The sequence below is a fragment of the Emys orbicularis genome, chromosome 3 (genome assembly GCF_028017835.1).
Source record: "Emys orbicularis isolate rEmyOrb1 chromosome 3, rEmyOrb1.hap1, whole genome shotgun sequence".
NCBI classification, from domain to species: domain Eukaryota; kingdom Metazoa; phylum Chordata; order Testudines; family Emydidae; genus Emys; species Emys orbicularis.
The window spans coordinates 18,094,696-18,120,291 of NC_088685.1; the positions used below are offsets into that span (position 1 = coordinate 18,094,696).

Sequence of the window (25,596 nt, forward strand, 5' to 3'; positions counted from 1 at the left end):
GAATTTGTCCCAAAAGAGCTTTCCACAGCTTTCCAGGTGCATCCGCAAGCCTCTGAATTATCATTTTTTTCTTCCTGCTAAAGATCTTTTAATGAGACAGGATCTTACCTGATGAGTCTCATGAACTTTTTGTGACTTGACATGCCTTATTTGAACACAGCCAACTCCAACAGATAGTAGGGCTTCTTCCATTAGAGGCAAGGTCCCAGATTCCTGCACTGACTTCACTTCGGCCTGGATTCGCCGTGACTGCCCCTTCACAAGGGAACAATTTGAAGAACTAAAAGTCTTGAATGGTGAAAACTTAGTGACAGAGAGATCTCTACTGGTGGTGGCTTTATATATAGTCAATTTGAATCTGGTGATTGTTCACTACATAGAAAGTGGTACTGCAAGCTCTCATGTGAGACATGACATTGGTTAGGTAGAACTACCACTCTGCTGCAAGGTCTAAATCCACAAGAAAGCATGGGACATTCAGTGAGCCCACAATTTGCTTTTGATGAAAGCTTTTCAAAGGTTTAAAAAAAATACTCAAAAACACCGAAAATAGGATTTCCCCTCCCCCCCTCCCCCCAATCTGTTTTGACTTTGTACACTTGAGGGGAGAGAATGTAATTTAGCAAATGTTACTGAAGCTGAAATTAACTTTTTGTGGGACTGGATTCCCGGATTGTAAACCCTCACCACTGATGTTGTCAGCACAGTTCTAGGAACAGTGTTTGCTAGCTGCTCCTGCTGTACAGTCAGCAGAATAGGAAATCATAGTAGTTTGGGAGTTCAGGAGGTTCAGTGTGTATTTAACAGATACTAATTTTATAGAGTTCTCTGACCAGTGGACTATATTTTAAAATATTAAATGTGCAGGAACCAGAGAATTGGAGAGTAGCTGGCTAAGAGGATTAGTAGTAAGATAATGGGAACTTTAGCATCGGGTTTTCGATCAAGTTCTGCCTGGGTTGATAGTAACTAAAAGTTGTTTTCTGATGGCTGTTTTACATCCTGTGTGAGAGGAGTCGGATTTGAGAATATGGTCCAATCCAGTTTCCAGGTATCCATATCTTTAAAAAATATCCTGTCAACTGGTTCCTCAGTTGACAGTCTCAGCACAGTGGCCAAAACACTAAGTAGACAATTGAGAATGACCTATCCTCCAGCATCTGTGGTCCCCTCCAGGTAAGGGCTGAAACACACTGGCAGAGCAGTGTGGAGAAAGCTTCCACTGCTGTAACCCACACTATGCCTGTTTGATGGGTAATAGAGGACCTCAGTCTGCTAAGGGTCTCTAAATACCTACACAAAATATAGAAGGTCTCCAATGCATTTCCCTCTAGACTGTAACTGCTTTAAAGCTGATCGAATACTGGGCCTAAGTTTGATGGTTCCTTTGTCATAAGCCCACTATTAAAACTCTATGAACCAGTACAACATACAAGATTCCCTGCTTCCTTCAGAATGTTAAAGCCGGTCTCTTTTCACAGATGACTCCTGCAGCTGCCATCTTACCTGTCTGAGCTGAAAGATGCCACCAGTGTTTACGTCCTTGGCGGGAATCACCTCAACTGGACAGTACTCCCCATTCTCATTAAGTTCCAGAATCTGAACCCAGAGCTCCACTTTTCGGGTTACCTCACTCCATCTGGAAAACATACCAAATACCATTTCACAATTTACATTTCCCCCCCTTCTCTCTCGCTCTTTTTTTTTTTTTTTTTTAATTGCTGAGCCAAGCTACATGACTGCTCAGTATTTGCAAAGATCACAGGCAGGGGAAGGGGAGATATTTTTCAAGTGTCATTTATGCCTGGAAAAGATTTTAAGTTACCCATTGCTACTTCTGAGCTAACAACTAGCGATGGCACTTTGGCCTAAAACTTTTGTAGACACAACTTGATGTAGCTCCACTGATTTCTATGGAGCTATGCTGATTGAGACCAGCTGAGAGGCTGGCAAACCGCATGTAATAGAAGATAAGCTCCTTTCTATGAATCTTTGAACCATCCTATGGATTCTATATCCGGGATATAATTTTATATTAAATCCTAGTTATCATTTTCTATTAAATTCTATAGGACCCTTCCATATGGAGTTATCAAATATTTCAGTGCTGGTCTTCTCTGTGGGTCCAATCCAATGCCCATTGAAGGCAAAGGAAAAACTCTCAATGACTTTAGTGGGCATTGGATCAGGCCTTAACGAGCAAAACACAGCATTAAAACATCAACAGAATTACAATAGGGATGGATTTGGCCTTTCAGTGCTTAGTGCTAAATTCAAACGCAATGGAAATACACAACAAAGTCACTGTCTCATGGAACAGGGACTCATGGGAGAGGGGTGGGAATGTTTTATAAAGGAGACTGTGGGTCCTGATCCTGGGAGGTGCTGAGTGAATCTGGTGAATGCTGAACACCCTTAGTTCCTATTGATGGTGGTAGGAAGTGTTAAGTACCTACCAGGATCATATATTATCAGGTGGGGTTCCAGTTGTTTTCCACATCTGAGACTTTATTTCCCAAGTTTCATCCAAGAGCAATTTCATGTAGGCAGAATACAGAACTTTTGAAGACAATGGAAGCTCAGACAATAGCAATTGGAATGACACCACCTAATATTTATCGGACACCTGAAAGAGTAACTGTAGCTAAGGAGAAATGGAGCATTGTGATGGGGTGTACCTGACCCTTCGAGACCCCCTTCTGGAGGCCCCGGGGTGCTGCCACTTCCCGCCCCAGGAAAGGATCAGTGAAGGTGTGTCCTCCAGGCCTGCCTAGAGAGGTTGCATAGAAGCAGCCAATCAGAGCCCAGCAGGCTCAGATAAAAGGAGCTGCAGGGGCTGAGCATGTCAGTTCCTGGCTGGAGTCAGCAGGGGAGGAAGGTGGCTCTGCTCTGGCCAAAGGGAGTTTGATGGGCTGTATTTGCTAAATCTGGGAGCAAGAGGATATGAGACCTCTAGCCCTAGGGTAGTGGACAGAGGTGAAGAGGACCAGGGAATGTAGCAGCAATCAAGTAAAGGAAGTAATATGTATCTGATGTATATAGGGTCCCGGGGTTGGGACCCAGACTATTGGGGGACCTGAGTCCTCCCAGCAGCCAGTGCCGGAGTGGCCTAAGCCCCAGAAAGGGAACACGGCTAGTTTAAAAGCCCAAGAAAAGGGGCTAGATTTAAAAGGGCCCAGAGACAGAGCTGAAGGTCCTGGTGAGGGTAGACAGACAGTTCCAGTGTCACTCTTTACTAAGACTGGAGAAGGGGATAAGTTTCCTTCAGAAGCCTGAGCAGAAGGCTGAACTTAGAGGAGCCCAAGAGTGGCTGAAGAGAGAAGGTGCCCTCAGAAAGGAGGGACTGAGTCCAGTTTGAGCCAGGGATTGGAAGACTTTTGTTTGTGTTTGTTTTGGACTTGACAACCCCTTCTGGGGTAGTCATCTGTTGTTAACTCTGTGACTTAACCAGGGAGGTGAGACACTGAAGACCTGCCTAGTGAGGTCGACAACCTACAGGAAAAAAGATTGCGGCACCACACCCAGCCAACAGGCGGTGCTCGTGAGAGGTGAATGTCCCCCATCACAAGCATGCACAACTATTGTGTGAGCAGTGGGTTGTATGGGGTGGACCAGATTCTACTCTGTTACACTTGCTTTCAATCTGGAGTTTACTGCAGTGTAAGAGGGAGCAGAAATTGCTCCTGTACATAAAGACTGGTTATTTAAAGAACCACATGTATATGATTAGGGCATTATCAGTAAGTAAATGGTGTGGAAGACTGCGAGCGTATGTAGAAGTTAAGAGATGAAATATAATCCCTGGTATGAAAAACAGAAATAATGTAATAATGTAATAAAATGTAATCTCTCCTTATTTTCCCCCTATCTATCTTGCTGTCTTGGTTTGGAATTAAATCAAAACAAAATTGCCTAGGGAGGTTGTGGAATCTCCATCTCTGGAGATATTTAAGAGTAGGTTAGATAAATGTCTATCAGGGATGGTCTAGACAGTGTTTGGTCCTGCCATGCGGGCAGGGGACTGGACTCGATGACCTCTTGAGGTCCCTTCCAGTCCTAGAATCTATGAATCTATGAAATATTGTTTTAACAGACTTTTCACCATTGGCTATCCAACTGGGCCTGAGATTACACCTTATGATAATATACAAATGCAATTACCATTTGTCAACTCCTCAGGTTAGATGATTGACTCTGCCTAGGATAAAGAGGCAATAAATATAAAGAGCTACTTAAGAAATGACTTATTTCTTTGAATAAAAGGCAAACCCTCAAAGACTGATAAAACGATATAGCATGGCATTTCTAGTAAATCTGTTAGAACTGAAAAGCTCTCCTTAGCCTGCAAATTATCAGAAGCTGTTGCTTTTTAAAACTGCCTGCAAGTATGATGTGAGGAGTTGCCACTATTTCATTCAGGGCCTGCATCCATTTGAGGGCCCCTTGTGATGTTGCTCTAGGGATCCTCTTCCTCTGCAAAGATCTCTTTTTCTCTTGTTGTTCCCTCACTTTCTCTTACCTCCCTGATCAATACACTCAGGTGAAATTCACCCCATGCAGAGAGCCAGCATAAAGGCCTATGAAGTACCACTAGTGATGTTCCACTTAAGTACTGCCATGAGTATGATTTCATTGGTACCTAGGCCTTTTGGTCACATCATCGTACTGGGAATTTTGTAAGTTATGGTACACCTGACATCCTTAAAAAGGATTAATTTTTGTAAGGCTGCGGCTCCCACCCATAGCGAGCAGCAGCATCATGCCCTACGTATGTGATCAGCCAATGACCGTGCTTTCCAATATGGAAACTTGGGAACTGGACAGAGACCATTACACTGGTTGGAGTTGGAAGGAGGCAGTGCGGCAGGTTTGCTTGCTTGTTTTCTCTGGTAGGCAAAGTGTAATTTGAATGGTAACCGTAGAAGGAAATGTGAGGCTCCCCTATGCTTTGCATTCTGTCCCATTTTCATAAGAGGGGAGGTGTAAGGTGTCAGGTCATGCCCCAGGCCTGCAATACAGCCCTTTGGAATCACTCTAGCAATGCAAAAGGACTCTAACTTATTCAGCACTGCACCACCCTCTTCCAGGCTCCTCATCTAGGGAGCAAGTGAGGGCGATGTTGGGATGGGAACTTGGCCAGAGTGCACTATGTTCCAGCGATTCCTTGAGGGCCATTACAAGATGGAGTAAGTTAGAGCAGCCTGTGGAGGGTTTGATTTAAATTACTGATCAATGAGCCATCAGCTGACTCGGCTCAATCAGTTTATTAACCCCAAATAGATCAGCACTCTACAGAAAGGGGTAATACTTGACCCAATCCGGGAACAGGTTTGCAGCTTACATTTTCACTGTTCCAAAGGTCTGAGCTCATTTTGACTCATGCTTATACCAGATTTCACTGTCTTATCACAGACCTTTATTTTCCTTTTGCTTATCTAGTTCCCCAGTGATTTCTAGCACCTGTACCAATTATTTGTATCCGTTCCTACAGAAACCAGGAACAGAGGTCATACACGGTTCACTGTAAGCCTGGCATGAGTGCAAAACACACTGGGAATTTGGTTTATAGTTATCAAATTTCCAGAAGGCTTTATGCTATTGGATAACAAGACCGAAGGGTGCTTGTGACATACCAAGGTACAATCCGGACTAATAAGCAGCTGTGTCACCCCTTCCCTGAAACCTTAGGTGCCTTACAGTGACTTGCTGAAGCAGGTTTCAGAGTAGCAGCCGTGTTAGTCTGTATCCGCAAAAAGAACAGGAGTACTTGTGGCACCTTAGAGACTAACAAATGCAGCTCCCACTTGGACTGCTCACAAACAGCCTTCCAGCTGGCCAGCCACACCCTGAGTTGTGTATGTAATGGCAACCTACTAGCCACACTTGGGTTACACGCTGGTTCTCACCAGCCTGGGTTATACTGCAGGGTGACCCCCACACACCCCCAGCCCTAGATTTCCGCCCCAGAAATGTATGTCCTGCACTGCCCAGCCCTCTCCTGGACAGGATGAAATATTTTAAGACCGTTATTCTTTAAAGGGAATAATATGCCAGTTTATCTCAAATAATTATTCGGACACTTCAATTTAAATACACTGGATTAGATAAAACAGTAAAACGAATTTATTAACTACAAAGAGACTTTAAGTGAGTACAAGGAATGAGGCCTAAGTCAGAAATGGTTACAAGAAAAATAAAGACAAGACATTTTCTAATATGTAACTTAAACTACAGTGGAGCCCCGTTTATCTGATCAAACTGGGACCAGGGCCAGGTCGGATAATCAAACATTTGGATAATCAGGAGAATGGGTGGGGCTCAGGTTGTCAGCATGAGCCCAGCTGCCTGGTTCGGTTAATAGGGAGAGTTGGATATTGAAGGCTCAGATAAATCGGGTTCTACTGTATATTAGAGTCAAGCTTTGAGCAGTCTTACTAACCAAACCCTCTAGGTCAGGCCCCTGCCCCTAAAGTCCAATGAATGCTTCCTTTGTCACATCACGGGCAGTGAATGCGATGGGCTGGGGGGAGAGAGGTTTACCTGGGGTGCTTGTCCCGCTTGTCCCGCTTTTTTTTAGTTTCTTTCCCTCTCTTGGAAAAACCTTTCCAGCTGGGCACTAGGAGTCTATGTGGAAGGACGTTTCCTGCTAGCTTTTTCTCACCTGCTTGGGTTTTCTTTGTTTCCCTTCCTGCTTGAAGACTCTGTTTAGTGATTAAATGCCAATAAGCAGAGCACACATTCCTTTGTTTAGGATAGACCTGTTGCCAGCCTCTGTTTGGATAGGGCCGTGGGGTTTGGAACGTGTGTTACTAATACCAGACAGTGGCATGTTATAACTTCACATACAATGTTGCCCCACACATATTTTGCCAGGACAATACCAGCAAATTCTGAGTTTTCCAATGCTACTTTACAAGGCATACTTTGTACAAAGATTATTATAATAGTATGTAGGGTGAGGATCCAGGGGTACATTCTGTCACAGAGCTCTAATTCATACCAGGGGCCAAATTATCCCCTGATATCCAAAGAGCTCATGGGGAGGACAAAAGTGGCATTCAGCCACCTTTGCCACCTGTCTCTGGGTCCTACACCAAGAGCAGCTCAGCCCTGCTTGAGGATCAGGACCTGTGCTGTGAACTCTGCCTTTTGCTTCAGCTGCTGAACTGGCAGGCACTTGTTACCATCAACTTTCAGAGCCCCAAAGTGAAATGTTTAGTGTGGAGCACTGTGTGTGAACTAATAACCATTTGGCTAAGAGCCAGGGCATTTCATGACATTAACCTGCTTTATTCTAGTACCCTTATGTTAACGAGTATATCCATAGACACTCCCTTGAGAAAGGGCCTGGAAACTTAACGAGTAGCCTATAACCAAGGTGATTTGGCCTCTGTTTTCATTCCTTTTAACTGTTTTTTCCACACTGATACAAGTCACGGTAAAGTCAAAAGTTCCCCCCATTGCTATCAATGGCTCTGCTGCAGTGGTGGCAGCATTGTTATAGGCAAGCTTTTTAACCAGTATGTCATATAGACCTGCTCTGAGGCTTCCGATGCTGGTGGTTGCCTGGAGACCTGTCTACATGAGTGCTCCCACTGTTGCTAGCACCAATGAAGTGATAGCTGTGGTAGGAAATTTTTGCTACATAATCTAAATAGTTTAGATTAGTATACAGACCTGTTTGTTAGCCTGAGAGAGAATTTTGGGTTTGACTTTTTTTTTTTTTTTTAATATTCTTACATCCTTACTAATAAGTGTGAGCAAAGAACAAAGACAAGCAGATGGGTTTGTTAGTATAATCAGAAAAGAGAAGGAATAGTAGAGCTAAAGTGTTGCTGGGTAGACTGGGAGTTTCATATACGAGCATACACTTGAAGGACAACCCTGCCTCAACTCCTCTCCCACAATAAGGTCAAGTAACCAGTCTGGAGGGGCGAGGAGGATGGGGGAGAAGGTATAAGAAACACCAAAAGCCAAAGAAATGCGTGTCCTTGACCGAAGCACAACCTCACTCCTTACCCCTCCCCGGTCTTCTGATTTCTGTCTGTGTGACACGAACCAGGGGAGGGGCGAAGGGAAAGCTCCTAACACTCCTTAACAAGGATCTGAGCCCCTGAAGTTTAGGAAGACTAAGGCGAAAATTAACACACAGAGAAGTGAGACAGAGAGCTACTGCTTCAGACCAATAGTTCACTGAGTTGTGGGAAGACACTCTTCAGTAATGTTGATAAAATCTTGTTTAATTGAAATGGTGATGGAGAAAATGAGTTCTTGCTGTTACACTATCAGCCTTAATAAAGCGGGTGTGATCTATGATAACTTTTAAAGCAGCTTGAAGGAGATAAGCTATGTAGAAAATTCTACTGCGGACAAAGTCTACGTGATCAGTAACTTCCTGATATCTCACATAAAGCTGTTGATCAAACAGGATATTTATTACATGTGGCTCAGAGACAGGATCCCAACTGTAACCTGATTAGCAACTGCTTGGTCTTAGGTCATGCCTACACTACAAATCAAGGCTGACACAAGTTATATGGGAATATAGCTGCCACTTGGGCACATGCATGCTTGTGTTTACCACCAACGCTTTACATACCCACCAGGTGTCAATGTAAAGCGTTGTGCACTGCACGTAGGTATCTCAGTAGGCCATGCACCAGTATCTGGTGTAATACCTTTTAGGGCACTTTCACAATGTTTTATGGGATAGTAATGACTTGCCCTGGGATCTCTGGGAGCTAGGGGGTCAAGTTCCCAGTATGTAACTTTCTCCATCCCATAATACCATCCATATCCTATAATTGTCATGCCATTTTTTAAAAACACCCATAAACCTGCATGGCACTTTTCAGTCTCTGTCATCTCTGACAGAACAAGGAGTCTGCAGAGGTATGCACCATTCTCATGAATATTGCAAGAAGAACCACAACAACTAGGGCCATGAGGATATCTTTGAGGCCAGTTTCCTGAGGGGCATAGTGGAAAAACAACTCAAAGTTGTTGGTGATGGTCACGGAACAGTTGCAGCTGGTCGAGCGCTGCTTCTGGGCCTGAGAAATGAGCACGGACTAGTAGGCTTGCATCACAATGCAGGATTGGAATGACGAGCAGTGGCTGAAGAAGTTTCAGATCCGAAAGGCCCCATTCCTGGACCTGTGTGTTGAGCTTGCTCCAGCGCAGGGACACCAGAATGAGAGCTGCGTTGATGGGAGAAGCGAGTAGTGACGGCACTCTAGAAGCTTACAATGTCGGATTGCTTCTGGTTAGTGGGAAATCATTTTGGAGTTGGAAGGAAGAGCCACACTTGGGGCTGTTGTCATGCAAATGTGGGGCCATTAATTGTCTTCTGCTATGCAAAACTGTGACTCTTGGCAATGGGCAAGAAATAGTGGATGGATTTGCAGCAATGGCGTTCTCAAACAGCATTGCGGTGACAGCTGGCACGCAGCCCACCTTATCATGGAGTATATTAACAGAAAGGGGTATTTTTCTATGAGAGTGACAAGGTAGGTGTGGTGATATCTTTTACTGGGCCAACATCTGCTGGTGGAAGGTACAAGCTTTGGAGCTACACAGAGCTCTTCTTCAGGTCTGGGGAAGGAAGAAGAGTGTCTCTTATAAATAGAAGTAGAGACAGATTGTTAAGCAGAAAGGGTATTACATGTTGGAGGTGGTCAACTGAAACAAAGTGGGTAACTGGGGGGTAGACTGTTATGCATAAAGGGTTCGAAATGGGTAAATATGGGTAGCAGGCAGTGTGATGTGTTAAATTGTTGTAATGAGCCAGAAAACCAGTGTTTCTGTGAAGTCCATGGGTTTGGTGTTTAGTAGAGTTATGAATTTAAGTTCCCAGGCTCGCCTTTGAAAGCTGCCCAACACCTGTTCTCCCTCCTCTTCCTGCTCCTTCTTGTTCATCCAGGCATTTCTGTCTCAGGCTCCTCCGAGACACTCATGGTGGTCTGCATAGGCGGCGTATGAGTCTTCCGTTTGGGGAGGCTTACACGCAAGTGACAAAAGCTCCCTAGAAGTAGGGGGGCACCAGCACCTGGACCATGGCCCCAGCCCAGCTCCGTCTCTTCCCCCGAGACCTCCCCTGCCCTTTCTGCCTCTTCCTCTGAGGCCCCCCTGCTGCTTGCCCCTCCACAGGTTCCCCCGGTATGGATGAATCTCAGGCTTGGGAGGGGTTTGTTGGGTATATTTGTCTGGCTTAAGGTAGGCCCTGCTACAAACTGCTGAGTTATCTCATCAGCTTACATCGCTCTGCAGAGCAGGATTTATAGCCTATCTTTGTAGAGAGACAGATTCAAAGATCTCTGTGTGTTTCCCATCGCTACCTACTAGGATCCTATCTATGCATGAGGAATAGGACTCACTCAAGGCTTCCATCCAACCCCTAGAAATGGTTCTGAACCAAAACCCTGGATCCAAACTCCCCTGAACTGTACACTGCAGTGTGGTGGACCAATAACGTTAGACACAGTTGTGGAGAATCAGGGCGTTACATGTAGTATTTTTGATAAGTAGCCAGTGCCCCTCAAGTTATGTTTGATACTCACCTGCTTGAATGCCAGGAGTTAAATCACAGGAGGCTGTTGAGGGAGAAGCTCACTGAAAATGAAACAATGACACAGATGGGAGTCCCGGAGGAAACAACGGAAGAGCAGTTTATTGGGGAATAGCCCCCATCCGGCTCCATCCAGACTAGAGTGGTTTGTGCTGTCCAAGGCTGAGTCTGGGATCAAAGGATCCTAAATCTACAAAATGCTGGCCTTGGGGAGGAGGAGAGGAAGGTGAGGTATCAGTAGATGAAAGCTGACACCTCCCTTGAAACACGGGGAGCATGTTGTGAGCAGGAGTGGCTGGCTCTCCCAGCTCAGAGATGGGAATAAACTGGACCTCCCTGAGCTGTGGCTAGAGAGAGGCTAAGCAGAGGAAAGGAAGTCTAAGCCTTTTCTTGTATTGACCCAGTTTCCTAAATGCTTTGTACCTTTGAGGAATGAATAAATAATGCTTTGTTTTGATCCCATGTCACTGCAAATGGATGTTGTTGTGGGCTCCTGAAGGGAAACTCTTACAGGGGCCAAAACTGAGTTGGGCCTGGTTCATTAACAGGGTTGGGAACCAGAGGGGCTGCAGCCCAGAGATCCAGTCCGAGAGTGATTGGAACATGTGGTTCTACCCAGAGAGAAATACAGGGAGCCAGGTCTGTCATCTATGGGGCACACTCAAAAGGAACTAAAAGGGGTCTAAGGCACAGTTCACCTAGTAGCCCTGACAGCTGCCATCTTTAAATAACACACATCTTTCCTTGAGTTACAAACATGGGACCAGTGCTTTCCTGACAATAGTTTACATTTTATTTTATGATGCTGAATGTTACAGGACAACACACGCCAGTCTCCTTTGAGCTCTATGCAAGCAGATTTTATTAACAATTAACATTGTAAGATATAGATGTGTACAGTAAGCACGGGTGCTTTCTCGTTCTTTCATACTTTTGAGATATAAACTATATACAGTAACTCCTCGCTTAACGTTGTAGTTAGGTTCCTGAAAAATGCTACTTTAAGCGAAATGATGTTAAGCGAATCCAATTTCCCCATAAGAATTAATGTAAAAGGGGGGGTTAGGTTCCAGGGAAAAATTTTTTGCCAGACAAAAGACTATATTATATATGTGTATACACACATATACACAGTATAAGTTTTAAACAATTTAATACTGTACACAGCAATGATGATTGTGAAGCTTGGTTGAGGTGGTGAAGTCAGAGGGTGGGATATTTCCCAGGGCATGCCTTATTGCTAAATGATGAACTAGCACTTAAGGGCTAACATGTTGTTAATGTCGCTTCACACTCTACAAGGCAGCATGAATGGAGGGAGGGGAGACAGCATGGCAGAGAGAGACACACCCCCTGTGTGAGAGAGACGCGCATTGCCCCTTTAAGTATGCTGACCCCACTCTAAGTGCATTGCCTTTTTAAGTAGATTAGCAAATTGAGACAGCAGCTGCTGCCAGCAAGCTCCCACAGTCCTGAGCCCTGTAGTGTCCCCACTCCCTGTGGAGATAAGGTACAGGAGATGGGGGTACAGGAGCCGGGGAGAGGGGGACACCCTGACATTAGCACCCCTCTTCACCACCCCTCTGCACTGCAAGCAGGAGAATCCCGGGAGCAGCTCCAAGGCAGAGGGCAGGAGCAGCACATGAGGGGTGGGGGGGAGGGACAGCTGAACTGCCAGCGATTGATAGCCTGCTGGGTGGCTGCCACACAGGGAACTTAGGGGAGCAGGGAGCTGATAGGGGGGCTGCCGGTCAGGGCCGGCTCTGGCTTTTTTGCCGCCCCAGGTAAAAAAGCCTCCGGCCGCCCCGCGGGGGGGGGGGGAGGGAGGGCGGCCGGAGCCCCGGGGGGAGGGCGGCGAGCCCCGGCGGGGGCTCCGCTCTCCCCCCGGCGGCCGGGGGGAGGGCACCAGGGGAGAGGGCGGCAAGCCCCGGCGGGGGCTCCACTCTCCCCCCGGCGGCCGGGGGGGAGGGTGGCGAGCCCCGGCGGGGGCTCCGCTCTCCCCCCGGCGGCCGGGGGGAGGGCACCGGGGGGGAGGGTGGCTGGAGCCCCGGGGGGAGGGCGGCAAGCCCCGGCGGGGGCTCCGCTCTCCCCCGGGCGGCCAGAGCGCCGGGGGCAGGGCGGCGAGAGGGCGGCGAGCCCCGGCTGGGGCTCGGCTCTCTCCCCAGCGGCCAGAGCGCCGGGGGCAGGGCGGCGAGAGGGCGGCGAGCCCCGGCTCTCTCCCCAGCGGCCAGAGCGCCGGGGGCAGGGCGGCGAGAGGGCGGCAAGCCCCGGCGGGGGCTCCACTCTCCCCCCGGCGGCCGGGGGGGAGGGTGGCGAGCCCCGGCGGGGGCTCCGCTCTCCCCCTGGCGGCCAGAGCGCCGGGGGCAGGGCGGCGAGAGGGCGGCGAGCCCCGGCTGGGGCTCGGCTCTCTCCCCAGCGGCCAGAGTGCCGGGGGCAGGGCGGCGAGAGGGCGGCGAGCCCCGGCTGGGGCTCGGCTCTCCCCCCGGCGGCCAGAGCGCCGCGCCGCCCCCCTCCAGGTGCCGCCCCAAGCACTAGCTTGGTTGCCTGGTGCCTGGAGCCGGCCCTGCTGCCAGTCCACCCTCGTTCCAAGTCCCCACCATCTAGCTCCAACGGGCTTCTCTTTCTGCAAGCAGTGGACAAAGCAGGCGGCTGCCAAACAACATTATAAGGGAGCATTGCACAACTTTAAACGAGCATGTTCCCTAATTGATCAGCAACTAACAACGAAACAACATTAACCGGGACGACTTTAAGTGAGGAGTTACTGTATTAGGGAGAATATCATAGTACAAAAATAAAGTGCTCTCATTTGTAAAGTACTATAGACAGTATCCTACAAATGGAAGACATTATCAATTACTTCTTTTAAAAAGGAAGGGTTGTAAAATAACACTGAAAGAAGTTGCGCAGGAATTACCAGCATTTGCCCCAAAGAAAAATCTTTTAAGCAGTGGAATGGGAGATGGTTAAGGGAATTCCCCCGAGATTGTGAATAGACTTTATTGTACATTTTTGAATTCTGAATCCCCATCTAGGGAAAGAAAGCTGGATTACCCAGACAGATGTTAGATAATGTTGTTTAAATAACAACCCGTTAGCTTATGTCAGTCCTTAAGAGACTGTGTGACTGTTAAACATGGGTTTTATTTTTCTTGACAAACTTACCTTTCTAAAATGCAGCTGTTGCATAAATGTATCTTCCTTGGGGCAATGTAACAAGCCTACTCTAAGCTTCGATGGCTAGTACATGACAGTGTCATGAAGAAATCATGGCACAACAGTTTTCATAGTTCACAGAAATGAAATGTGAATTTTACAGTGTATAAACTCCAGAATTGTTGAGCAATTACTAATTCTGCAGGTCAATTCTATGTAGAGAAATGTCGGCAATCACGGTTATAAGGCTGACATTTGTCGTATGTGATGTAGCGCCTTTCATACTGGAGGATCTCAAAGCATTTTACAGATGATAGGCTAAGTCTGCACTTTAGGCATATGCAGGTACCACTGGGGAACACGGTGTCAAACGATTCCCCTTTGAGTCCCAATTCCCCCCTTTGCCACCCTCCGTGTGCTGGCTCTGCTACTGTGGCCAGCAAGTTGGAGCAGCAGAACCAAGGCTCTGAGCATTCGAGGCCACCTGCTCCAGAAAAGAAGGGAGAGAATAATACTGCTTGCTCTTATGCATTTGGACCCAGAGTCCAAGCAGCCCATGCGTGGGCCAAAGGGAGATCTCACAACCCCTTTTCCCCCTTGCACAGCCATGTAGTGCAAATCAGAATCGTTCCCTCCACTCCAGCTTCCCAAAGGTCCTGGACCATTAATCGGTGAAAAAGCATTTTGATCCCATGCTTAACCAGGCACAGACAGCTGCTCTCGCACACTCAGACAGATGAGGGCATCGGGATCTGCTATAAAGTCCCATTCCCAGAGGACAGAAAACCCGTATTGCACAATCCACCTTGCAGTGATGCTGCAGGGGAACTGGCGAGGGGCACACCTAGAGGTGAATGTGGTTATTGACAGCAGTTCCATGTCAAAAATTTAGCACAACCGGGCAGGGTTGATGCTTTCACCTGGGCCACGGCCTGGCACTGCTCTTGCATAGGGGGAGGGCTCAGCTGCTTGTCTGAGGCAGCTTTAGGGAACTTAGGCAGGACTGAGAATCTTGACGGCAGTCTTAGCCCACATCCTTGCACTGGGGATGTGCTTGTTACATATTCCCCATTCAGTCCCTTTTCAGCAAAGCACTTAAGCATGCATTTCAATCTGCCCCTGCTCAGCAAAGCCCTGACACACACTGCTGTCAATGAGACTGAAGAAAGCACCTGAAATGAAGCACATGCTTTAGCAGCATAGGGATCGACTCCTCTGAAGTAGGGTCTTTGTCCCCATTATGAGGCCAGAATAATTTAGCAGTGCTCTCATTAATGCAGGATCCATTTCCTGTTAGCCATTGAAGCTACAACCCATTTACAATACTTCGCACCTATTCTAAGCTCTGAGAATAAGGAGGTCATTTCAAAGAAGAACTTTCACACTGGAGGAGACTTTAAAGAAAAATAAATTGCTGTCAGTATAAAGAATTTGCTTGACCAATACTTCTCTATTTCCCCTTCTGCTACCATCCCACACCCCTGTGTAACAGACACATCTCTCTCCCCACAACACAAGTTTCATCCTACAGTGCAGTCACAGGACCAAATTCGCCACATGCATACGTGGGCCTAATTCCACTGAGGCCAAATGGAGTTGCACCCACTGATAATGGTGGTGAATCTGGCCCCTAATCCAGAACTGGGTGAACTTGTGAAATACCTTATGCCAAATTTTGCATGAAGAGTTCCTTTTATTGCAAACAATGTTGTCTTTGGCCATGAGTGTTTTGCAGGCGACTCTCGTAATTCTGGCTTAAGACATCAAAATCTGCAGCCATGGAAACAATTGTGAAGCTACAAATTCAGCACTGTAATAATAATTTACACACCTTTCATCCTGCCTGGCACTCAAAGTGTTTTACGGTAGTACTGATCCTGCAAGCCCTCTGAGTTTGGGCCTACCATTGTCGTCAATGGAAGATCACTGAGCACTTACATGATGGGACCTTATATACATACACCACAGGAATGCAGTCACCTGTGGGATGGAGTGCAGCAACCAACCATCTCCTAACACATTACATACCCATGAGGAAGGGGGAATTTTAGCTAGGGATATAAGGTAAGCCATCATGTTCTTACAAAAGTCCCATAGAGAGCCTTCAGTGTTAAACCAGAGCAAGGAACACTTAGGTTTTTAAGTCACATCTCTGACAGACCTCCCTGTAGTAATCATCAGGGTACTCCAGGTCTCAGAAGGTCAGCACTCTGAGCTAACCCATCTGGGGTTTGACCCTGTCATTCCAGGAAGTCTAGATAGCTCAAGCAAGAAATTTAGACTACTAAACCATCTCCCCCTACAGGAGCAAGTAGGAGGGAGAGGATGGGCTTGGATGCACTTGTGTATATATGTATGCATTTGGCATCATTCAGAAAATTGGAAAAGTGAAATTATTAAGACCACGTGAAGTCTATTGTCATGTAGTGTCATGGCTCAATCCTGTGCCGTGCTGAGCACCTCCACGTTGATGCTGACTGCCGTCAACTGTCATTGAGATCAAGGGGAGCCTATGTGGAATATTTTTACATTTCTTTTAGCATTAGTGGTCTCTTTAACATTCCACATCATGAAACTTCCATACAGGTTAAGTAGAAGGGATGCTTGTTAAAGAACACGCCAAGGCACAGTGCAGTCTGGGTGATGTCCACTTCTCTCTGATTCATAGAGTATTTTTTTCATTCTTTTGACGTATGGTTCGCAAAAAGACCTAGGTCCCTTCACACATTCTTGGTTCAACATTTGCAACACATCAGTGAAGCCCAGAATATGTGTTGGAGGTGTGCTCACTAAACGAACCTGTTGTTTCTGTGGAAGAGATTTTGTATTTTCCTGAAAAGAAAAAAAGCATGTTTTGGGGTTGAAGACACAATAGCACTGCACTGGTTGTATGTTACACAGACCCATCTATCCATAACAAGGATTCAGTCTGGACTGTGGCTACATCACAGACCACAAAAACAACATGACTTGTGATTTGTATCAGATGCTAACACAGATAGATTACGCTGACTTGCATTAGTTATATTGTTTGAAAGGGACACCTGAATTCCGTTATGGAGTTCCAGATGCTGATGTAAATTCTGCTCTCCGTTACACCTCTGCAAGCCGACTGAGGCCTGGATTCTAAAGTGGGTGCCCAATGATAAACTCGTACGTTCATATTCAGATAGGTCTAGATGATCTAATCGTCCTATCTGGCCTTAAAATATATGAATACTTAGGTAGCTAAAGAAGTGACTCGATTTTCAAAGTGCTGAGCACTCAGCAGTTCCCATAGAAAGCAATCAGGCTACATATTGAGGTGCCTGAATACGAATGTGGGAGTATAACTTTAAACACCCATTTGGGAAAATCGTGGCCTGGCTTTTTAAAAATATAGGAGAAATTCTGTTTGGTTGTACTGATGCAATCTTTTTGGCTTCAGTAGGTTCTGGCACTAGATTTTGCCCCAATATGTGGTTAAAAAGACACTTTTAAAACATAATTGTTTGCTATCTATTAAGATCCCTCATTTGCTGCTTTCAGCCCAAACCTTTCCTCATCTCCTTTGAGCTATAGTTGGGTTAAAAAGATCACACCTATAGGGACCAAGTTATTCTGAGTTTAAAACAATACCTCCCTAAGTATCAATTAATAAGTTAGCCTTAGTAAAACAGCTACCCTATGCCAAGAGGTGCTGCTTTCAAGCAACAGCTCAGATCTCCTCAGTCCTAGGTGGTGCAGTGTAGCTCAGAACTATACTGATTGCACCATGTCATGAACATAAGAATGGCCATGCTGGGTCAGACCAATGGTCCATCTAGCCCAGTATCATTGATTTTGTATTGTCTACAAACTTTGCCACCTCAGTATTTACCCCTTTTTCCAGATCATTTATGAATATGTTGAACAGCACTGGTCCCAGTACAGATCTTTGGGGGGCCCTGCTATTTACCTATCTCCACTGTGAAAACTAACCATTTATTCCTACTCTTTGTTTCCTGTCTTTTAGTCAGTTACTGATCCATGAGAGGACCTTCCCTCTTATCCCATGACTGCTTACTTTGCTTAAGAGCCTTCGAGAAACCCTTTGACAAGGTCCCTCACCAAAGTCCAAGTACACTCTATCCACTGGATCACCCTTGTCCACGTTTGTTGACCCACGAAAGAATTGTAATAGATTGGTGAGGCATGATTTCTCTTTACAAAAGCTGTGTTGACTTTTCCCCAACATATCATATTCATCTATATGTCTGATAATTCTGTTCTTAACTATAGTTTCAACCCATTTGCCTGATACTGAATTTAGGCTTACTGGCGTGTAATTGCCAGGATCGCCTCTAGAGCCTTTTAAAAAAATTAAGCGTTACATTAGCTATCTACCATCATCTGTTGCAGAGGCTGATTTAAGCAATAGGTTACATATCCAAAATTAGTAGTTCTGCAATTTCAGATTAGAGTTCCTTCAGAACTCTTGGGTGAATACCATCTAGTCCTGGTGAATTATTACTGTATAATTTATCAGTTTGTTCTTGTATTGACTCCTCAATCTGGGACAGTTCCTCAGATTTGTCACCTAAAAAGAATGGTTCAGGTGTGGGAATCTCCCTCACATCCTCTGCAGTGAAGACCAATGCAAAGAATTCATTTAGCTTCTCTGAAATGGCCTTATCTTCCTTGAGTGCTCCTTTAGCACCTCAATTATCCAGTGGCTCCACTGACCGTTTGGCAGGCTTCCTGTTCTGATGTACTTAAAAAAAAATTTGTGGCTAGTTTTCGTGTCTTTTGCTTGTTGCTCTTCAAATTGTTTTTTGGTCTACCTAATTATATTTTTACACTTGACTATGCTCCTTTCTAGTTTCTTCAGTACAGGGCCAGCGCAACCCATTAGGCGACCTAGGCGGTCGCCTAGGGCGCTACAATTTGGGGGGCGGCGACCGCGGCGGTATTTCGGGGCGGGACCTTCTGCCGCCTAGGGCGGCAGAAAAGCTGGCAGCGCTCCTACTTCAGTAGGGTTTGACTTCCAACTTTTTTAAAAGATGTCTTTTTGTCTTTAGCCACCTCATTTACTCTATTGTTTTACCCATGGTTACATTTTTTGGTACTCTTACTGTTTTTTTTATTTGGGGTACACATTTAATTTGAGTCTCTATTATGGTGTTTTTTAAAAGTTTCCATGCAGCTTGCAGGCATTTCACTCTTGTAACTGTTCCTTTTAATATCTGTTTAACTAACCTCTTCATTTTTGTGTAATTCCCCTTTTTGAAGTATGATGCTACTGTGGTGGTTTTCTTTGGTACTTCCCCCCATAAGGAGGTTAAATTTAATTACATTAGGGTTGCTATTACAAACAGTTCAGCTATATTCACCTCTTGGATCAGATACTGTGAGTCACGTAGGACTAAAATCAAGAATTGCCTCTCCCCTTGTGAGGTCCTGGACTAGCTGCTTGAAGAAGCAGTCATTAACGGTGTCTAGAAATTTTATCTCTGCATCCCATCCTGAGGTAACACACACAGTGTGACGTTATCTGATTACAATGTGACCATATAGATCATTGTACAAGATTTGCTGCAAATATATAACAGTGGTTGCAACAAAGTTTGTCAAGTGAGATGTCTATGAAAAGGTTATGATTTACTGGTTATGATTATGCTCTCTGGATGCATGTATCATTTTTGTATGTGAAGTATTGGCTCTATACTTGGATTTCAATGAAGTCATTCCTAAATATTTTGTACCTTGGTATTACCATGTCCCATTGATTATCATCATTCCACCAAGTTTCTGTGATGCCTGTTATATCAATATCCTCATTTAATACCAGGCACTCAAGTTCACCCATCTTAGTATTTAGACTTCTTGCATATGTACACAAGCACTTATAAAATTTATCAGTAGTTAGTTGTCGGCCTTCATGTGATGTAATTGAATGAGACTCTCTCTCATTTGACTGTTTCTCTTCAATTTCTATCTGTATTTTATTAACTTCTATCCTCTCCTTTTATCTAGGATATAGAGGGGGGAGGGATAGCTCAGTGGTTTGAGCATTGGCCTGCTAAACACAGGGTTTTGAGTTCAATCCTTGAGGGGGCCACTTAGGGATCTGGGGCAAAAATCAGTACTTGGTCCTGCTAGTGAAGGCAGGGGGCTGGACTCAATGATCTTTCAGGGTCCCTTCCAGCTCTATGAGAGAGGTATATCTCCATATATTTATTTTTAATAGAGCATCCCCTTTAATAAATCCTTCCCTAAGGGATGTGTCTGTCTGAACCATGTGCTTCTCCGCACCTGTCGGCTTTCCCTAAGGCCTTACTGTAAAAACTTCTCTATGACCTTTTAAATTTTACATGCCAGCAATTGGTTTAGGTGGACCCATCATTCCTCTATAGGCTCCTCCTTTCCCAAAAGGTTCTCCAGTTCCTAATAAACCTAAATTCCTCCACCAAACAATTGAGACCCTGCAGTTCTGCCTGTCTAAGTGGCCTTATGCATAGAACTGGAAGCATGTCAGAGAATGTTTCCATGGAGGACCTGGACTTTAATCTCTTACCTAGCAGCCTAAATTTGGCCCCTGTGACCTCTCTCTTACTTTCCCTATGTCATTTGTACCTACCTGTACCACAACCACTGGCTCCTCCCCAGCACTGCACATAAGTCTGTCTCTATGTGTTGAGAGGTCCGCAACCTTCACACCTCGCAGGCAATTCACCATGAGGTTCTCCCAGTCATCACAAACCCAATTACCTATATTTCTAAAATCAAATCCCCCCATTACTATTGCCTGTCTCTTCCTAATAACAGAGGTCCCCTCCCCGGGAGGGGTATCCTCGGTGTGAGAAGATACCATGGCATCATCTGGAAGGATGGTCCCAACTACAGGATCATTTCTCTCTGCTCCAGCTTGATGTTCTCCTTCCACAAAACTTTCATTCTCCTCAACAGCACAGAGACTGTCAGACTGGATGTGGGACTGTTCTACTGTGTCCCAGAAAGTCTCCTCTATGTACTTCTCTGTCTCCTTAACTTCTCAAGTTCAGTCACTCTGGTCTCAAGAACCCGTACTCGGTCTCTGAGGGCCATGAACTGCTTGAGATGACTGAGTTTTTTAGACAAACCTAATCTAATGAATTTTTAAACAAACCTTAATAGGCCAGCTCTAGCTCCCAGTTATACCGCTGTAAATCCAGTCATTCCACTGCCTTCAGCTACTGAAAAATGGACACAAAAATCCTGTCTGTTGTCCTTGTTATCACGTAGCCATTGTCACATACCTGCTTTGCCAAATAAGTTGTTTAGTGCTCCTGAGAATGGAGAGCTCATGGAGAACACGGGGGCAGAATCACCCAGGGACGTTAACTGTAAGATGGAAACTGGTTTTAGTTAAAAGTCAGGAACATTTTCTGCTACATTTTAAAAGAGATTGTGTGAATAGAATGCTATTCAGTGGAGCACACAGGAGGCATATAAATGGGGTGTGAGATAGGCTAGATAAAGGGGCCTTTTAAACCAGTGGTTCTCAACCAGGGGTACACGTATCCCTGTGGGTACACAGAGGTCTTCCAGGGGTTACATCAACTCTTCTAGATACTTGCCTAGTTTTACAACAGGCTACATAAAAAGCACTAGCGAAGTCAGTACAAACTAAAATTTTGTACAGACACTGACTTGTTCATACTGCTCTATATGCCATACACTGAAATGTAAGTACAATATCTATATTCCAATCAATTTATTTTATAGTGATATGGTAAAATGAGAAAGTCAGCAATTTGCCATTAACAGTGTGCTGTGACACTTTTGTAGTTTTATGTTTGATTTTGTAAGCAAGTCGTTTTTAAGTGAGGTGAAGCTTGGGGGGTACGCAAGACAAATCAGACTCCTGAAATGGGTATAGCAGTCTGGAAAAGTTGAGAACCACTGCTTTAAAGCAATCTATTGCAAAGGGAATAATGATGCTATTGGGGCATCCAGTAGCATTCAACCTATCAGCACAAATTAGAGCCTTCACTTCTCTCTGTGTTTGCTTTCTTGTGGCTTGCTCTGTTTGGACTGGATTGTGGTTTTAGTCTGAATTGTTTGTGTGTGTGCTGTGACTCTATTATTTGTCTGGCATATTCTCCAGCCAGGAATACGTACATTTATGGTAATGATCGTGGACAAGAGAGAAGCAGACAGATTAAACTTAAAATAAAGTACAAGACACAGCCACAGACAGCCTCTGCCTAAATGGCGCATATGATATATGGGGTTAGACTACAAGCCCTTTCACTCCAGACAGCACAGGGCTTCTGCCACTTGAGCTCAAGGAGAATTCCCATTAGCATGGCCAGTAGCACTATGCCTGACATCCTCTTTAAGTCAGTCATCAACAGATGAGATTACCACAAGCATTTCAGCAAGTCTGATTCCAACCACCAGAGGGCAGGTGGAACATAAACTATAAAACAATTGGTATTTTACAGAGGGGCAGGGAGAAAATGAGTTTATCTTGCTGGAGATGAAGGACATTTCCTTTATGGAAAAGTCTCATAGAATTCTATAGGGCTGGAACCAACAGGTTTCTCCAGAGATAAAGAAGGGTTCAATAGAAACACTCTAAAAGCCTATAGAATTTAATGAGATCTCTGCAATAGATCTGTTTAAACTTTCTATAGCAGGGTCCTCATTCCCTATTAAACGTGATAGTGTTTTTATAAGGTTCGTCAGACTGAATCACTGTGGAAAAAAGGATTCAATTTAATAGCTCTGAAACACAAGTTCATAAGGTGATCAAGGAAGAAGATGAACGTGAATTAATTATTTTTAAGAAGGATGGTCACACAGGGCCTGATCTGCTTTGCTTACTCTCTCCTTATTGGCAAAACTCCCATTGAAAGAGGCCAAAATCCTGAAGGGTGCAACTTCCACTGATGTTGCTGGGAGTTTGAGTTGGCCCAATGGGGGCTTTTCCCGAGTCAGGAGTGTGTAATTTTAGTTAGGGTACTCATTTCTGATTGCAGTGGAGCACTGGATGAGTTTCCGATCGAACACTATTACCCATTCGTATCAACAACCCAACCAGTGGCTGCAGATTAGCAGGTACCAGATGAACAATGACATATTTTTTTTAAAAAGCTGGATGGAAATGTTCCCAGCCTGACAGGAGGCAGACACGCTCTTTACAAAGAGTCTGTAGTGAAGGTGTGTTGGTGAAGTCCTCCGTCAACCCACAGAATAAGTACAGAACAGGCAGGCACAGTGCAAGCTCTCCTGAACTGTCTGGACAAAGTGCCTTAAACTATGTGGAGGTATCAGCTCTGGGACTGCAAGTGTATTTCATCCTGGGATTCTAATGTGCCTGCCAGCAAGGGTGCTAATTCGTATCAACTGCAGCAGTGGCTTCTCGACAGCTATAACTCATTCGTCTGTGCATAAACTCCATTGTCTCTCATAGGCCCATATTTCTATGAATTTAACCATTTAAAAATGTCAGGGCCATAGGAATGGCCATACTGGATCAGACCTGTGGTCCATCTAGTCCAGTATCCAGATGCTACAGAGAGAGGTGGAGGAAAACCTGCAGTAGGAAATTCTGGGATAAAGCTGTGTCCAGAGAAAGTCCCTCCTGACCGCCAATAGTCAAGGCATGTCTACATTGCATCTGGGAGCGACCCTCCCAGCCCAGGCACACAGACTCATGCTAGTGGGCAGGGGCGGCTCCAGGCACCAGCACAGCAAGCGCGTGCTTGGGGCGGCAAGCCGCGGGGGGCGGCCTGCCAGTCACTGTGAGGGCGGCATGGCTGCATTCGGCGGCATGCCTGCGGGAGGTCTGCTGGTCCCGCGGCTTCGGCAGCAATTCGGCGGTGGGGATGCTGAAGGCGCAGCACCGGCGGACCTCCCGTAGGCATGCCGCCGAAACCGCCTGACAGCCGTGCTTGGGGCGGCAAAATACATAGAGCCGCCCCTGCTGGTGGGGCTCTCATAGCTGTGTAGACCTCACAGCTTGGGCTGGAGCAAAGGCTCTCAAGCTTGGAGGGGAGGAGGTTGGAAGGGGTGGGCATGAGAGCCTGAGCTGCACTGTCAAAGCAACATCTAAACAGCTATTTTTAGAGTGCTAATGTGAGCCCTGCTAACACGTGCCCTTCGAAGCGGTTATGCCCACAGAAGCATGTGGATTTCTATCCCTTCCTGCTTGTAGTCAGTGGGCACTTCCCCCAGAATCAGGCACCCTATTTGTTTCTATGGTCCTGTGTGTGTCAATAGTAGAGCTAGTTGAATTGTTTTGAATTTAAAAAAAAAAAAAAAAATCAAATAAATTTTGAATATAATTTTTAAAAGTAAAAATATTGATTACATTTTCATAACTCCACCTCCCCCATTTTTGACCAACTATAGGTCAAAATATTTTGAATTTTGAAAAGATTAAAAAAAAAATTCTCCCAACTCTTCTCTTTTTTGAGCAGTTCTAGTAAATAAGAATGAGTATAAAATATGTTTGATGAAAATACATCTGAGGCACTGCAGAGTATTAATAAAGTAACTATGAAATCCATTCTTAGAGAGGATTAACCTTTGTTTGCTGCGTACTCCATCTTCCAAGTGAATATTTGTTCAGCAAGGCTTCTACTACCTGTGGTTTGCAAACAAAGTAAATTAGTAAATCCATGCAGTCAATTCAAATACTAAGCATATCTTTGTATCAGGTGTAAGACATTAGTTGAATTCTTACCTTCTTGTCCCTGAGAGTTCCAAACACCAGAATGAATAATCCCTATAAAAATATGATATTTAAATATAAATATATGTATTTGTCCACATTTAATCACACTAGAGCATTCCTCTCCCACCATTTGTCTGTCTTGACTATTTAAACTATAAGCTCTTCAGTGCAGGAACCGTTTCTTGCTATGTGTTTGTACAGAACCTAGCACAATGGGGTCCTGATCTTGTTTCAGGTTTCTAGGCATTGCTGTAATATAGATAGTAATAATAATTCAGCTCACAGACGTGACACAAACCAACACAGACAAGGAATTTCCAGGTTATGGATGTCATTGTGTCTTTAAATCATCCCATTTTTCCTGGGTACTGCATGAGAAGATGGTGACCAGTTAAATGCCCTGTTCTATAATGCAGTAGTGCTTATTCAATATGTTTCCACAATATTGACTGCCATTCTTTCTCAGGCTGTTACTGTGTGGTTAACATGTTGCTATCAAAAAGTAATATGCAAAGTGACTAGGGATGTAAAATTTTGAAGACGGGGGAAAAACATTTTTTTCCTCTTTTTGTTTCAGAAAAGAAATGAAATTTTGTGAAAAACTGAAATATCTGCAGTAGTTACTTGCTTATCAAAACTAAACTTGATTAACTTCTGTAAGAATGAGAAATGTATTATGCATAATTTAGTTAGCACATAAAAAGTACTGTTTGGTATACTTATGAAATAAATAAGTATAAATTCTATTGTTTTGATTCAGATAATAAGGACAAATACATCTAGCATTAGGGATGAGCTGCAACTTTATGCTCAGGTACTTAGGTGCATTTTTTTGCCTAGAGAAACATTTTGTTCATTTAAAATACTTATTAGTTATTATTAGAAAATATTTTGAAGGCCGGAAGGGCAGCAGTAATATTATTTTAAACATTATTCTAAACATTATTTCGCTGAAATATTTCATAACAGTTCCTTTTCAATTTCCCCCAAAATTGACAATTTTTCCATACCGGGCAAAAAAATGGGGAAAAAAAACCCCAAATATTTATTCCAAACATTTCCTTTCCCCCCCAGAGCCGTACCTTAGTGACACAATAATTCTGATAGTAATTTTCAATTTTATAAGGCATTTCACCCAGGGAATCTGAGTGGTTTACACAAATGAATTATTATTTGTTAACAGAGCTGG

The 25,596-nt window shown here is 44.8% G+C and overlaps 1 protein-coding gene across 1 annotated transcript in view; it reads right to left on the reverse strand.

The window, feature by feature from the left end:
• Positions 1 to 16,475: 16,475 nt before the first annotated feature.
• ADGRF5 (adhesion G protein-coupled receptor F5) overlaps positions 16,476 to 25,596 on the reverse strand; it is a 69,205-nt gene continuing 60,084 nt past the window's right edge. The window contains exons 15-18 of the mRNA XM_065401721.1: positions 24,417 to 24,458; positions 24,258 to 24,317; positions 20,980 to 21,064; positions 16,476 to 16,555 (exon numbers count right to left, since the gene is read on the reverse strand). Coding sequence (XP_065257793.1) covers positions 16,476 to 16,555; positions 20,980 to 21,064; positions 24,258 to 24,317; positions 24,417 to 24,458 — 267 coding nt within the window. The remainder of the gene's footprint in view (positions 16,556 to 20,979; positions 21,065 to 24,257; positions 24,318 to 24,416; positions 24,459 to 25,596) is intronic.